Raw genomic sequence first — 16,130 nt, forward strand, 5'->3', positions numbered from 1 at the left:
GTGTTTTATAAATTTTCTTGAGTTTGAACGTCCAGTGATCCAAAATAACCTCTGACTAGTTTCTACGTTATCCTACAGTAGGAAACAAAGACATAAGCAGTTTTCAGTGTCAGGATATGTGCAAATGTTTTATTTATTAGGTCTAGACAGTGCAGCTTTTTATTAAAATAAGATACAAATGCAGGGAATTAAACATTGGGTATTGTGCAAATGTGTGCCTTAAGGCAAACACGCCGCAGTACAGTCTACAAGCATCAACAGTCATATTGCACTGGTAACACACTACAGAGAAAAAAAAAACGATTAAGGACATGTTTGATCAGTGAACTGGCCATTCTGGTTGTAGATTAAACAATTATTAGAGATTGCAAGGCTTTACAAAAGCTGCTGATTCTTATTTAAAACATGTACACAAATAAATAAAAATGATTTCAATTTACATTTATAAGACAAGGAAATGGTCAAAAAACTGATTACATTCAATCCATAATTAAAGAATCTAAATATTTTCATTCTATAAATATGCAAACCCATCCAAAAAACGCCGACAGCTACCGTATACTAATGAGATCAAAACTGTGCTACAACTAAAACATCTTGAGATGTACGTTACAATAAATGACTTCCATTTACAGTAATTGTCACATTAAAACAGATCCTTCTGTTTTCTTATAGTGCCTTATGGCAAATTTTGTGCATCCATTGTCTTGTCATGGGTCAAACAAAACTGTTAAAACTGTAGAAGTGACACCATAGTTTGCAAACACCTATGATGGTGTGACAACACAAGGATTAATCACTGGTTTACTTATTCCAATAATCATATGTGAATTATATTTGTAATAGCAGCCAAACACATAATGGAGCTATGAAGCATAAAAATGTGTGGAGCACACACAGGATTATGCTCATGTAAATGGTAAATTTGCGTATCATCAATGTCAAGTAAAGTCACCAGAAAACTATTCATTTATTTCTTACTTGGCACTGAAATGCATCAGATATTAATCAGTGAACATGACTTATATCTCTGTGTTTTGTTCTTCTGTATGATGGCTGATTTTGACTTGATGAACTACTACTACTGAAAGTCTCATTGAGATAGATCCACTTTTTTTGACGTTTCCCACGTCAACAAAAAAACCTTTCAAATAATCCCCATCAGTTTCAAACAAAGCAATCTCAGAGAAAGCTGCACAAGATTTTTGTTTACTTCATTCCCTTAAATAACAGTGCTTTTATATTCTCTTACCCGTTCAGTATGTGAGTCAGAGAGAGGACGTACTATGGCACGTTGGACATGGAGAGGGCAGAGGCATCAATACTGCGGGGGTCCTTTACCCCAATGATGAGATCGTTGGTTCTGCGGGTGCTCTCCACTAATGAGAGAACATTTACCGTCTCCACTTCGTAACCTTTGGCCTGCAGCAGCACTACATCTTCAACTAAAAACTCATCTGCACAAGAAGGGGAGAACAGTCAGTGTCAGAGACAGTTAGGGTGACCTGGGTTAGTAAGAAGAATAAAACAACTGAAACTACTCCATAGATCAGTAAAAACTCACTGTCCACAAGTAGGGTGCGGTTCTGCAGGTCAGGGTGGAGTCTCCCATTGGCTACACTTTCACTCAGATTTTTACGTAAAGATAGAACATTAATCAGTACCTGCAGGATCAGAAATCACAACATATAAATAAAATAATACAAGATATAATGATTAGCATTAAAAATCTTGGATAGTGTGTATAAATAACCTGTGTAATTCCACTGAGAGCTTTATCTGCATTAGAAGATCCAACAGCCAGATATGTGCCACACAGTCCCACAGAAGGCCTCACTGCAGTGGGCATCAGGAAGGACATGGGCCTCTTTCCAGGCTGAAGGCTGTTGTGCTGAGAAAGGAGGTCAAAACCATGAGAACTAAAAGAATTAAAGGAGTGTTGATTATCTTCTCAATCAAATAGAAAATAAGAGGCAATTACTGGGTTTGGTGAGTAGTTCTTTGTTTTATTAGGCCAGGAGAAGTCCAAGATCTGACTATTCAGAAGGATTCCTGAAGGAGTCACTATCCCACTGCCGAATGGTTTGTTTAGCGAGCTAAAACAGCCAAATGTTAAACAGTCGTAGTTTAAGTTTTCTAGAATTATCAATTAATTTTTAACTGCCACAGTAATTTGCTTAAACAAGGCCTAATGACTTATAAATCTTGTTGTACCTCATGACCGACACGATGAGGTCATCCTGGCCCATAACCGTGACCTGGGCAGCTGATGCACCTTCCTCCAAGTTAAATGATTGAGTGTAATGGTTGACGGGGAAGGTCTGAGAGTTGTTGATCATCTGGCTGAGTTGAAAAGCCTGTGCTTTACTTGAAGAGGGAAACAACAAAGGGCAGAATTAGGATGGGTCCTGTTCATACTCCCATTATTCTAACAGCAAGGCCAGTTCTGTTTGTGTTCAGTATAAAAGAGAGGAAAGAATCAAAGACACAGTAGCAATACTGTTTTCTGAACAACAAGCACTGCTGCCTATGGCTCTGGCAAAGAATAATCCATCAGTCATCTGATGGCAGGAGCTTCATCCTGCAGCCAGAAAATGATCCAAATGAAATATGACTCCTTAACCGAACTCAACATGCATTTTACCTGAGACTGAAAGGAGAGACCACTCAAAACAAAAAGGGTGAAAGCAAAACAGATACCAAATATTTGATGATCTCAGTCAGTCACATACTTGATGAAAGAAATAGAATTGCTATGTTCTATATTGTGCACTTTACTCTCATATTTATCCTGTGATCACCCAAATGTCACGGTTGTGTAGCAAACAGCTGAACCGCCCTTTCGGTTCAAATACCATTAGAAGAAACTAGTACATTCAGAAATTGTGGATGACCTGTACCTTTCCATCCTGGCGACAATCTCAGAGACAGAAGCATCGTACAAAGGGTCTCCCAGTGAACTGGCCATGCCCAAAGCTATCTTCACTGACTAAAAGAAGAATAAAGACTTAACATAAATATGAATGACATAAATTTGAAAAAATAAATATGATCCGCTGTTTATACAATATAGTGGTGGAATGGTAGCTGCTATACTACCTCTGCAATCCAGTGGTAGGAGCTGCTGCTCGGCATCTGACTGCTAATGTTGAAATTCTCCAGAATGTTAAGAGCAGTGATCAGGGCGACCCCTGCATGTGGGGCGGGGGAGGTCATCACATGATGCCCTGTAGAAACACCAACAAATCACATAGCAACATAAAAGAAAATATACGTGTCTAGAACAGATAGCTCAGTACAATGTTAGTGTAAAACAAACTCTTAAAACACACACAAATAGTTACAAGTACAACATGTGTAATGTATATCAGATAAGGCAAAGCAGAGAATATACAGGATGTAAGTGGTGTTTATTGTGCGTGTGTGGTTTTAGGTCACCAGTAGCCTGTACCTTTGTAAACAGAAGCTTTTAGGTGTGGATGTGTAGATCATTTACACATATTTACCCTGATAGGTGACCTCTGCTGGCGTTTGCAGGATCGTGCTGTAGTTTCCAAAGTCATCGTCTGTGAGCACTCCGCCTCCTGCTTTCACCTGTTAAAAATGCATTAAATTAAGGCGGTAGTTGGGACGTTATTCAAAACCTCTGGAACAAAAAAAGAAAATTCATCCAATTCATAAAGTTATCGTACATTTTCACTGAACGCACATTTATATTTAACATGTCCTGCTATGGCTGCCTGTATTCAGCCTCATGGGCACCATTAGAGGATACAGGTGTTAGTTACTAATTAATAGAGGAAGACAAATTACATGGTTTCAAGTTTAATTTAAAAAGGCAACATTCAGATTCCAATACAGTAACAACTGTAAATTCATTATACCCATGCAATGTGAAGGAGGAGGCAACCTAGGATCAAGTAAAATCTGTGTTTTATGGGTAACTTCCATTACAGACCATTTAAAAGTTACATTTAAATAGATGGACTGAGCCTTGAGACATTACTTCACAATGTTATTTTAGATTGTGTAGTATTTGCAATTTAAGAGGGAGGACTACGAAGACTTACTGCTGCCACCATCTCCTGCGTCAGGTTTCCCCCGTAGAACTCTGATATTCCTTTTACTGCGATTGCATCCAAGATGAATGCCAAATCAGGCCGCCTGGTGAAGAGTCCAGGGAGAGGGGCCTGGCCATTTGGAAGGAACAGGTGCTGAAACGCTTCTGACATGTTTTGGTCCTTCACAATAGCCAGAGCTTCAGCTGAGGAGACAAGGAAGTTCATCTGATCCTTGTCACTTGTTCATAACAAACACTGAGGCTTCTGTCTTAGTGGTTCGGGTTCTGTTGCTTTTTCTAAATCCCACAATCATTGACATTAACATGACTTCACCCAGTGATTTGTACTACATTACACTATACTTACCTAAGTCATGGGTGACATTAAACCCATTTCTGGCCACATCTGCTGCCATGGTAACAACATCCTTCCATGTCATCCTGGGTAAATCAAAGATCGTGTAAAGTTAATTTTATTAAGGTTCAGAATGTATCTACAGTACACACACTATAAACCCATTATTGTTCAGGACACTGCCAAAACATTTGGCCAAATGAATAATCTACAACAGGCACTATAGCCCCTATAGATCAAGGAAGGTGGTGGTGGTGTAACAACAGCTTTGGTGTCATGATAATTACACAGCATCAGAACAACTGCAGCCCCACACTGCAGTGATATGTTCATCTGACTCAGCTTTGTTAAAGGCTTAATAAATATCAGCATTTGCTATAAAACTGAACCAAAACCAGCACAAGAACAGCAACTATTGGAGGGACAAGGAAATATTGAACTGTAGATACAGTACCTTCCATAGATTTGGTGTGCTTGGTGCAGCCCACTGAGCATTCCTGGTACACCCACCAGAAGGCCAGGCTGAAAACCAGCACAAAAACATGCACGTTATCCTTAATACTAAACAAAGACGCTTTGATAACGGGTCTTAGAAACAGCACTTACATAAACATTAAGGTTGTTCTGCATCATCTCTTCGTGGATTGCAGATGGTGCGGTCTCTCTGAAGTCAATTACTCTTGTCTCATTTTTACGTAGGTCATGAATCAACATCACTCCTCCTCTGCATAAAACACCAACGCAGCATTAAGTTGGCTTATTACGAAATGGAGTCGACAGACAGCGCAGCAAGTATGCTCCCAATAACTCACCCCCCAATACCAGAGGTGTGAGGATGGATGATTCCCAAACAGAGGGCAGCAGTAACAGCAGCATCGACGCTGGACCCTTGTTTTCCCAGGACGTTAAAGCCAAGTGATGTACACTGAGCCGCGTCCGTCACCACCGCTCCCTGGTTAAAGACCTGGTCATGCAGAGAAGAACAAATAAATAAGACAGAGGCTGTGGACTCGTGTGGGAGGGTGTGAGCGATCAACCGTAATCCCATAATCGTTTAAGAAAACATGCGTATTGCCACACATTTAGAGAAGTCAATCCGGAGCACACCCACCTGTGGGTCCCCGAAGTAGATCTGCACGATGAGAGCTACGGTGACTCCTGTGGCGAAGGTAAGACAGGCTGTGATGATGACCGTTAACCCATCTCTCTGGCAGGCACAGTCCTCTGTGAAGGGATCTCTGGTGGTCTCTTGAAGGGACGCGGTGTCGTGGCTGGCCAGGTCTGAGGCCGACGAGGGGAGGCGCTGGAGGCGAGCGGACTTCAGGAACAGATCCGGGTCTGGAATGCAGCGCGAAGCAAAAGGCTTAGACTGAGCAGGAAGGACCTCTGACACCACGTCCACCAGGTCTTTATAACATTAGGTGTGCTTATAATATCAGGCCGACTGACCTGTATCCTGCTCGCTCAGGGCGTTGTCGTCCTCTTTGCGAGGTTTGAGGGTGTTTTCCCCTGATGTTGCATCATCCTCTGGAAGTCGGGGGAAGCTGGTGATGCTCATGTAGTCGACCGGAGAGTAGGCGCTGCCCAGGTTTGTCTCGGGGTTGGCATCTTTATCGGCCACATATCCACTGGGGTAACCTGCCACCAGTTCAGGAGCAGGGCTGTTCATGGCGACCTTCTTCTTCTTCTGCAGTCTCACACTTAGGCTTCCATCATCCTTAAGGTGCGAGGAAGTGCCAGTGCCACTGTAGGATGCTGATAAATCCTCAGTTTCCCATAGAGATCAGTAATACTAAGTGTTTACTACGGAATCACTGCAGTTACTGAGAATATTTCAGGCGTGTGTGGATGATGGTGCACATTCCTCTCATGAAGGGTTCCACCTGCAGAGGAAAAGACACCGTCAAGATGAACCGGATGGTTTTCAACGGTTAAACTCCTTCATTGCTAATTCATTAAGTGTGCGACGCTTTAGCTCGGCTCGCACTTGCGTGGTTATTAGGCAAACGTAGCCTGCTGCAGTTATTGACACGCACACAACATGTCTGCCTTTGTTTACAGCAACACGGCGATGAATAATGTTATGACAAACAGTGATGTTTCATGATAACAGCGTGTGAACGCCCCGGAGAGCTGCACCGCGCCGTCACAAGCTAGCGTCAGCCAACAGCGCACATCCTCCTGTTAATCCGCCAGAAAAGGCTGCAAGGACTCCGGCCCGGTTCGGTGTCGCTTACCGGTGTCGAGCGGTCCGCGCAGTCAAGCGGGAATCATGTCGCAGCCGCACTTTTCACGCCGAGCGCAGCCGTCGTGCGGTGGTTTAACGCAGAGCCGGAGTGAGCGGTCGACGCGGCGCAGGGAAGTCAGCTTCGCGTTGCGGCTCAGCGAACCGGTTAAACCTGTAGGGGAATTTGCCGGCTACATTTCTTTGTCCTACTTTCTATGAACACACATCTTACTGTGACCTAAATGTAAATAATATGTTGAGTTTACGTCATCTGCTGCTTTACTAGATGTGTATGTTTACAGGTGTAAAGGCTGTGCGGACGCACTACCAATGTGAGGCGCACTTCACTCTCGGTGGCTGAAGATGGAAACCGGACTGAATCTCTTCACTGCAGCCGGATGAAACCGAAGCTCCTGCTCCGCTTTGACACTTTTAACAAGCACTATTATGTCAAGAGACAACGACGGTCCACTATTGTAGTTAAACAGGTGAACCAGATAAACAGGTTATAGCAGGTCTGCAGGTTAGCTTTAATTACAGAACGTAGCCTACGGCTCACCTGCCCCCTAGAAACGATGACAGCAAGTGTTACAAGTGATTGTTGTTGCAGCCTCATGCTTCAACACAAGAACTGAAACTGAAAGATTTAGTCCCTACATTATGAAGGATGGACGAGTTGATGGCTGCATGGTGCCAGTGTCAGATAAATCTGTAATTAATCAGTCCATCCATGTAATAATTAACCCAGTCTCTGTTTGAGTGATCCCTCGGTAAAAGAGGAAATGTACAGGTCCATGTTGTGCAGGTTTGCACTCCGCCCATGCTCAGCCCATATTTACACTTCATTTACCACACCCACCATTCATCTCTTCCTGCTTTGAATGATGTAAACTACTCCCTGCATTAAAGCCATTGTTTATTAGGAAGGTGGAGCTGGCATCTTTTTTTAGAGATGCCCTTTACATTTGATAGTCTTTCTAAAACATGAGTTTTCTGGTGTAGTGGGTCACATGTCTAATTACACGTTAAACAGGTCCACTGTAGTTTCATACAGGGGTCCAGAGGACATCTTCTAGTTACTTCTGCTTTGCTACAAATCAATAATGACACAAGATTCAGGCGTTAACCTGAGTATTTATTGTTGCTGTTGTTTTTGATGGGTACCTGTGTTTTCTGGATGGATTCTGGAAAACCCATCCATGGACTTTTGCATAGGTCTGGCCTGTAAGTGGACGCCGATCCACTTTGGGGATGGAACATTTGTAAGTCACAAAAACCATGCAGAAATAGTGAAAGGCACAATCACCATAGATATCAGATACACCATGTTTTATAAATCTACATATTTCATTTTTTTTCTGGGGGTGTGCACTAATAGAGATGTAATATGGATGAAACCCCGTGTTTTGCAGCTGCCATCATTTTAGGGCACAAGAAAAAAAGAAAGAAACTCCCCAGACATTCACTGCCTTTCAAAATGTCCTATTATTGAACAACTCTTCTATTAACTATAAGGGAAAATACAAGCATATTCTACTGTATTTTATGATACATTTAATTTTTTTTTGTATATAAACTGTCTGTCTCCTGCCTCGTAATTCCTCTGTCCACTTCCCTTGCGTCATTTAGGCTCCAAACATTAAGTGACCATTTCCACTCTCCAATACTCGATGACTTCAGCTTTTAAACCACAGCTGTCAATAATCACACACAAAGGAGAACACCTTTTTCATTTTACATGACACTGGTGAGAAAGCAAGCATACGAAAACTGAGGAAAACAGAACAGGTTGGTGGAGACAGAACGATCTGTGGGGCGATATTTACATTTTTCACACACACATCCACCTGAGATCTCTCATTACCCTGTGTTCAGTGTGTGTGTGTTTTCACTTGAACAGGTAAATAAACATCTACCTGCTGTATGAGGCATGAACGGAATCCCCGGTGATGTGGCCGATCCTAAATATCAGAGATCACTGTGTGTATGTGTGTGAACTCATGTGCACTCACCACCTCAGACCCGTCTCCTGCACCTCTCAGAGGAATCAAATATAAACATAATAGTTTATCTTTAAACAAACAAAGACACATTCAATTATAAGTTATCTCTCTAAGTTATATCTCGAAAAAAATCATTAAAGAATAATTGTTAGAAATAAAACTAACTGTGGTATATGATTCAAGGGTAAATAACTGATTGTAAATGGTTTCAGTGAGACAAATCATCCAAATCAATCCTTTGTCCCGGACCACTGCACTGGACCCTCCATTCAGCCGGTGCCGTGCTGAGGAGACCCTCTGGAGGGCAGTGTTTGCCTGTGCACACCAACTCTGGCTGCACTGCTGCTTCTACAGGCCAGAACCGGGCACCACTTAGAACCCTCTTGGTTGACAACGAACACACACGTGAGGCAGATCAGTCCCATTGGACACAACAAACATCGTGGACTCAAGTCCTGAGAGGCTTTGACATCTAACAAAGCATAATAAATTGTTTTGCACTATTTACAAGAGAAATAAATGACTCATATGCATGTTTTTTAAAAGAATCTCTACAATTCAACTTGACAGTACACCTTCTCACGCAGAATCAATCAAAAGAAAGAAAGAAAAAAATGAAAACCACAAAAGAAAAACAGGAGGGGGGATTAAACCACACACACACACACAGCACGCTGCTAAAACTCACAAACTGTATGACAGTGCAAACTTACATCCATGTCTCAAATAATTTACAAACATTAGTATATACTTCAGCACCATTTTGACTATTGTTGTTGAATAAATATCAATAATCTAGATCTTTAAGTGGACGTGGATGTGCTAACAAGACAGACAAGGATGGAGTAGATGTTAAAAGCAGTTCATAGAAGCTTTTGAACATGTTGCAGGTGGATGGTTGCTGGGATGTTTCACCCCGTTTCCTTTAACAGAAGCCTCCTGGGAGGTCATTCATTTCTAAAGAAAAGGGACCAACGTGGAAATGAACAGATCACAGCAGCCGTCGTGGATGCTGGGCGCGTCGCTTAAGTTTACAGACACATTTAGTTGTCGTCATGCTGTGTATTATCACAGGAAGCGTGTGCTTTCTCTTTGTCTGACAGGAACCAGCTTTCTTTCCTTTCCCTGAACCACAGAGAGAGACATTAAAAATAGCAGAAAATAGAGTAACAAAACAAAATAAAGAGTTTCCATCGATACCGCTCTTCACTTACTGTAACCTACCGGACCCTGTAACCCAGAGGCAGGCGCTTTAAATTTACAACCCTTCTCATTATGGACAGTATCTCTGTTTTCATCTTGAAAAAAAACCCCACCCAGAAAACATTTGATATGCAAAGTAAGAGACACTTTCTATTTGAAGCTCCTTGCTCTGAGGGTTACATGACACTTTCCATCTCTTTACATCATTCATCAGTCATAATTCTGGTTATAATTCATGGTGTGATTTCTTTCACTCTTTAGTCTGTTTTGCTCTTTCACCATCTTCTACTTGCTCTTACCCTTCACAGAGGGAGACGAGGGAAGCGACAGAAGCCTCGTGATCCTGTCTCGTGCAGGTTGGTAAAAACCAAACAGGAGAACGTTCAGTCACTTCCCCCTTCTCTCATCACACACGGTATATTTCCCTCTCAAAATGTTTTAACAAATATTTTAAAATAATCTCTTTAATGTGAAGCACCGACATGTTCTCTCTCTGTAAAACCTGTCTCTGCCTGACACTGTTTCCAAAATAAAAGCTGGTCCTCCAGTTAGAGAAAAGTACACAGTTTGGGGATATAATGCTTGAATTTAAAAACAACAAAGAATAGATTTAGAGACAATAATTTGTTATAACAGTAAAGCAAATTAATTCAGCTAAATTGTTTGTCGTTTTTTTTATTGTAAGTATTATTGTAAGTAAGTAAAACTGGTGTAACTATTGAAGACTTTTCCAATGTGTTTTCGATACTGCAGTGGGCAAAGAGTGTAAAACTAGATGAAGTCAGAGGGCTTGGTTTAATAAAACCCACCAGTCTGGCTCGCGTCTAAGCCAAAGAAGCTACTGGTCTACTGGTATTTGAGTGTAGTATGACATAATGTGCACCAAAGCTCTTATACTGTGGATATTTATGTATTAATGTGTGACCTGGTGTGTAATGCCCTCAGAGTAAACACTGCCCCCCGGTGTGCGGTGACTTTAATGGCAGATGTTACGCTTGCTGGGCTGGTGGAGAAAGGTGTTTCTGGCGTGAGCTGCGTGGCGAGGGACCTGCTCCCTGGTGCGGTTTTGGCGTTGGATGCGGTTGCGGCCCAGCTGGCGCCTCTCCATGCGGCCTTTGCTACGCTGGACCCGGGCCACCTGGGTGACCTTGGCCAGAGCACCGGCCTGGGCAGCGGCCCCACGGCTCACCCTGGTGGGCATAGTGCTGTGGCTCATGGGGGCGGCAGGCAGTTCAGCCACTCGGCTACAGGGGGAGGAGGAGGAGGAGGAAGCGGAGGAGGAGGAAGAGGAGGAGGAAAGAGGCGTCAGAGCTGGAGAAGATGCTGAAGGTAATCTGCTACTGTGACCGGAGAGTAGTTCTCACCTCACGCTGCTTGCCAGGCTGACAATGCTCTCCTCTCCCACCACAGACAGGTTGCCATTGGAGACCATGGACAAGTTGTTGGGGGAAACATACACAGACATGCTGGGGTGCTCGATGAGCAGGTCCTCCATGGGGCTGGCCTCTGCCGTGGCTCCCTCTGCAGTGAAACAGGGGGGAGGGGTGACAAACCAGCTCTCATCCATGCAGCCTCTCTCTGAACCTGCCCTACTGCTACCCCCACTGGCCCCACACTCACTCCCAGAGCCAGGAGACATGGACGGGGTGGAGGAGGGTGTGGACAGTCTGGTTCGCCTTGGAGCGCTCACAGGTGTAGTGACACCCAAATCTGACGGGCTCGCACCGGGACACGACAGAGGCTCTGATGACGCTACCGCACCTCGCGGCCGACCTTTGTGTGTCCGGCGGCGTTTGTGAGGCAGATGGGGGACAGGGCTCGGGCATTCAGTCCTCGCATGTGTATTTAGATGTTTCGATTGGTTACTGTCAGGGAATGATTGTGCAGTCAGTGAGGCTCCGGTAGCATCCTCCGCCTGCATCATGCAGCCAGGCCCTTCTGAGCACGCGGGGCAATGACGAGACAGGAGATGGGGCAGGCGAAAGCGGGATGTGGCAAGAATGATGCATATGTGGTAGGTTTCCAAAAACCATGCAGGTTGAAAGGGACATTTTCAGAAGGGATCACATACGCACGCGCATACATACCAGTGTGGAAAATGCAAGAGGGTTTAAAAAATCGGAGGGAGGAAGAGGGAGGGTGGTGGGGTAAGGAAACACAAAACATAAAAGAGTCACATCATTAGTTGTGTTGACCCTCTAAGGCTGCAATTATGTCAGTGACATAACGTCTTTCCGTTTGACTCGGCTGAGCTCTGTTGCTTTTGAGGTTTGAATGGCTTCCGAGCAGGCACCAATGCAAATATTCATTCTCAGTAGCTGCCTTTGTCATGATTCAGATCATAAACAAAGAGGAAGGAGATGTATGCTCAACGAGTACCACGTGTTTCCATCCTGTGACAGACAACACTCCAGCTGCCATACATTTGTATGGCAGCCCGATGGGTGAGCACCAGTGTAACTGCACCACAGCCCCACTCAGTCATCCCCATCCCCACTTCTACACGGAGTGAGTGTCACAGACATGTCACACCAGACATTTCACTCCAGCCTTGTGCTGCTGAGACTCACCAGGCAGGTTGACCAGCATCCATCCCTCCTCGTCGGCCTCCGTCACGCAGGGTTTGGGTCCATTCAGCTCAGCCGCCACCTCTTCTACCTCCCCAAACAGCAGGTTGCTCAGACGCTGAAACATGCTTGCGTTGTCGATGGTTTTGTCGTTTGGGTGCTTTTTGTGGTTCACAAAGAAAGAAAGCTGTAGCTGCACCGTTGAAATTCCTATGTGTATTTGCGTATCGCTTGTTTCTAATCTCTTTTTTTTCCCACTTGAAGCCCTTTGCTGGATCGGTTATGACAAGCAAGAGTGACAGGCTTCAGTAGTGCAAATGTAAGGTTTCACTTGGTTCGGAGCAAAGGCCTGTGGAGAAGAACAAAGAGAAGAGAAGTGATGAGACAAAGAGCCACAGTGTAAAAAAGCATGGAAAGACAGACACAGTGGGACAGAAGGTGCTGTGGCAACGAGCCTGACCTAAATGTGAGCACGGTGATGTCATGTTCACAGCTGTTTTCACAAACCCTGACATGTTCAAAGGTTGACTGTTATTTACTTTGTGCGTGAAGGAGTTGGAATGACTGAGGAGAGGGTGCAGCCAAAAATCTGTGTGACTCACAGTCTGATCTATTCCACATAATATCATACAAACCCAGCAGGTGCTGTTTAAATGTAAATAAACTAGAAGAGGCTGGTAATAATGAAGGAGCTCATGGATGGATGCTTCCTGGGAAGCTGACACTTTTTGTCCTTATTTTGAGAATCACCATGGTGACCAGGAACATACTGGGAGGAGACAGCCTAATTACAACCATGCAGCGCACACTCCTGAGAGATTATATGTCAGTTGTTATGATAGTCAATTTACTAAATATAGTCAACGTCAGACAATTGGATTGCATCGATGCATGTTTGAAGTGACAAAACGAGGAGACAATTGAAAGACTGAAAATCTGGAAATAGAGAAAGTTTTTCCTAAATACTGATTATGAGTCGCCAAGGTACCAGGCCCTAAGAGGTATCTTTTTAGACTCTGGGAGGTGGGGACTCATTTGTACTTCCATTCACTGAAGCTCATTGCTGCAGAAACATTTACAGAGAAGTCACTATAAACAAGAGCATTTGCACCAATCCATTCACAGTTTACTTGTGATGCATTCCTTGAATACAAACTTTAGTAACCATCACAAACCAAATGTTTAGTAATAAAGTCAGAGTTTAAAACAGTTCAACAAGCCTTAACAAACACTTAACATATATGCAACACTGTTGTGATAACAATTTGTTATCAGTTTGGTGACTCAGCTGATTATGTGACTGGTGTAAATATAGCTAGTGAGCACAAATAGAACTACTGATACAGTTTGCTGCATTACCAGCAAACCAGCCTCGTCCTGAATACACTACATTGGATATGTTGGGTAGTTGTATTATGCAACATTCATCACCTATCACCAACAGGAAGTAAAATCTATTAACAGGGCTGAGGAATGAATGTAGGGCATTGTTTAGTTTCCTGTGTGACACATCATGATGATAAGTCTGAAGCCTTTATATGATGCAAATATGAGTTTATTAAACAATTTTAGGATGGAGCAAGAACAGGTGCAACCCAATTTCATATTTGTTAATAATAAGCATTACAAAACCTAGACCCTAGATTAGGACTCTGGGGGGCAATACAATATCAAATCCTATTAAATCTAAAATAAAGTCTTGATATGATGTAGTTTTCTGCATTCATTTAAATGTCACCCTGTTGGAGATTTTTATTTTGACACTGGGCCCTTTAACAAAAAGTCGGGGGGCGTGGCGTGGAGGAAGGGGCGGGGCCAGCTGGGAGGGGGCTTGCGGAATGAAAACAAGACGCATGTGACGTCACGGGCAGAGAGGCTCCGGTTTGTTTGGCGACTGGAAAGAAAAAAAATCCCGATCCGAACGGCAAACGAGAATATGAGATGTTAAAGCCTCGTTTATGCGGCCGAAACGGACCAGTATGCAATTTTACGCCGATTGTTTGCTGCACGGCGTAATCAGCGGTTGTTTAGCCGTTTGTATTTGTCGACGATTATCGACTGGAGAGGAAACATTTGGACATTATAAAAATAAAGGCTACTGCTCACGATAGCGATGTTTACATGTAAAACACCAAACAGCCCTGTTATACGAAGCGAGATGAAACCTCTGACTGTCGACCTCTGAGAGCCGTTCAGTGTCTTCTATCCAGGTTAAACATGAATTATCTGCATAGCCTAAGCTGTGCAGCTGAAGGGTCACAGCAATGACAGCTGTGGCTCAGGGACACTGAAGACATCGGCTGGACCGTCCTGTTAATACGATGAAAGGAATGTTTTACATAACAACATGAATGAATAGAATCGCCAAATAAACCCTGCAAAATCCCCCTCTAAAAAAAACATCAACATCCTCCATCGACCTGACTCCACATCAGCATTTGGTGCAGTTTGCAGAACAACGGCTGCTCTGCTGGCGTCCTGTGTGCAGCATGTAGGCTACACTTATGCAGGCGGTGTCATTTTTTAATAATACTGAACAACGAATCGACCTACATTCGCCGAGTGGTTATGACATACTGCTTTGAGACCTACTCATTCCCCAATAATAGAGCTAGGCCATAACGTACAGCAGTCCAGCAGTGAGTCAGAGGCGGGCGAAGCGATTGTTAACAACATTCCTTAATAGCGTCTAAAAATGAATCACAAGAATATGAGGAGAGCAGCAGCTCCACTGAGAAGGAGCGGTTGTCTGATAGCTCCCTCCTGAAAACACACAACATATTCGATATGAAGCACCATAAAGAACAGCTTACCTGCCTTTGCTGTAAAATATTCAAGTTGTAAACGGGATCTCAGACACAGTAGAAACGACAACTCTTAAAGCATAGCTTTAGGTAGCCTTTAACTGAGGTAGTTAAAACACCATGGTAGAAAAATAAAAGGCTTTCTTCTTAGAAGAAGGGCTCTGTGTAAAATGTTACACTGATATTTTCAGATCATAACATCTGCAGCTTTTTCCTCTTCTTCCTTTTTTGCAGATTTTGCTTCTGTTTATTGCTGCCTCCAGCTGATCCTCGGATCAGAATGTAGAACGTACAAAACAGCTGATCGTGAGATCACAATACACTCGTACACGCCCACTCCAGACCAACCGGCCAATCAGGCCTTTACACAGCCACAAGCCGGGGCTCTGGGTAACAGAGAAGGGGCCGGACGAGAGACACTGTCAACCTGCAGCCAGATGGAAATAGTGACATAACCTGGAGACTGATCTGAAATCAGCTTGTACTTTCGCCGTCCTTGACTATGAATTGAGGGTGAGGGGGATGGTAAACCGATCCCGAATCTGTGCTCACAAAGCTCCAAATAAAGGCCTTCTAGCAATAAAAGATGAACATCTGTTGACAAGAATATTGTCAATATATTATATTTACTTTGGCACTCGTGTTTAATTAAATCAATTTGTCATAAAGATGAGGGATGTTGGAACAAATCTGTTTTATCACAGCTAACAGACATATTTATCCCTGTTTTTCCTGTTTTTCCTGGTTTTTTTTTGTTATTGCCACATTTTTATTTTCATTCTTAATCAGTAGATGTATATTTTAATGAACAATAATGATTAACCAAATGTTATTTCCTCCTGCAGTAATAGAAAAAAATCATCTGCTGGAACAAAGCCCTGACACATGCCTTTATTTTATATAAATTATTA

The 16,130-nt window shown here is 43.2% G+C and overlaps 2 protein-coding genes and 1 long non-coding RNA gene across 6 annotated transcripts; 1 reads left to right on the forward strand and 2 right to left on the reverse strand.

Annotated features, from left to right (window-relative positions):
* Nucleotides 1-109: 109 nt before the first annotated feature.
* Nucleotides 110-7,619, reverse strand: LOC114858787 (glutathione hydrolase 7). The gene is made up of 17 exons (XM_029156360.3): nucleotides 6,971-7,619; nucleotides 6,653-6,814; nucleotides 5,865-6,298; nucleotides 5,527-5,753; nucleotides 5,228-5,379; nucleotides 5,022-5,139; nucleotides 4,870-4,937; nucleotides 4,428-4,501; nucleotides 4,071-4,264; nucleotides 3,507-3,594; nucleotides 3,100-3,227; nucleotides 2,901-2,989; nucleotides 2,215-2,367; nucleotides 1,982-2,096; nucleotides 1,754-1,891; nucleotides 1,565-1,664; nucleotides 110-1,457 (listed from the first exon to the last, which is right to left on the reverse strand). Exons 3-17 carry the CDS (start codon nucleotides 6,082-6,084, stop codon nucleotides 1,285-1,287), a joined length of 2,037 nt encoding a protein of 678 aa, XP_029012193.1. The 5' UTR covers nucleotides 6,085-6,298; nucleotides 6,653-6,814; nucleotides 6,971-7,619; the 3' UTR covers nucleotides 110-1,284.
* On the forward strand, nucleotides 6,680-9,988 carry LOC121202332 (uncharacterized). Its single transcript, XR_005897864.2, has 2 exons — nucleotides 6,680-6,816; nucleotides 6,945-9,988. It is a non-coding gene; the product is annotated as an uncharacterized LOC121202332 (long non-coding RNA).
* LOC114858788 (tumor protein p53-inducible nuclear protein 2) lies at nucleotides 7,757-15,514 on the reverse strand. 4 transcript variants are annotated; one of them, XM_029156361.2, is made up of 5 exons: nucleotides 15,229-15,513; nucleotides 12,419-12,764; nucleotides 11,469-11,786; nucleotides 11,213-11,369; nucleotides 7,757-11,092 (listed from the first exon to the last, which is right to left on the reverse strand). In XM_029156361.2, exons 2-5 carry the CDS (start codon nucleotides 12,540-12,542, stop codon nucleotides 10,825-10,827), a joined length of 867 nt encoding a protein of 288 aa, XP_029012194.1. In that variant the 5' UTR covers nucleotides 12,543-12,764; nucleotides 15,229-15,513; the 3' UTR covers nucleotides 7,757-10,824. The 4 variants fall into 4 exon arrangements, with proteins under 4 accessions (XP_029012194.1, XP_055366040.1, XP_040927359.1 ...); XM_055510065.1 differs by having other exon boundaries at nucleotides 11,213-11,783; nucleotides 15,229-15,514; XM_041071425.1 differs by having other exon boundaries at nucleotides 11,213-11,786; nucleotides 15,229-15,514.
* Nucleotides 15,515-16,130: the final 616 nt, after the last annotated feature.

This window comes from Betta splendens, chromosome 7 (genome assembly GCF_900634795.4).
Source record: "Betta splendens chromosome 7, fBetSpl5.4, whole genome shotgun sequence".
In the NCBI taxonomy this organism is placed as follows: Eukaryota; Metazoa; Chordata; class Actinopteri; order Anabantiformes; family Osphronemidae; genus Betta; species Betta splendens.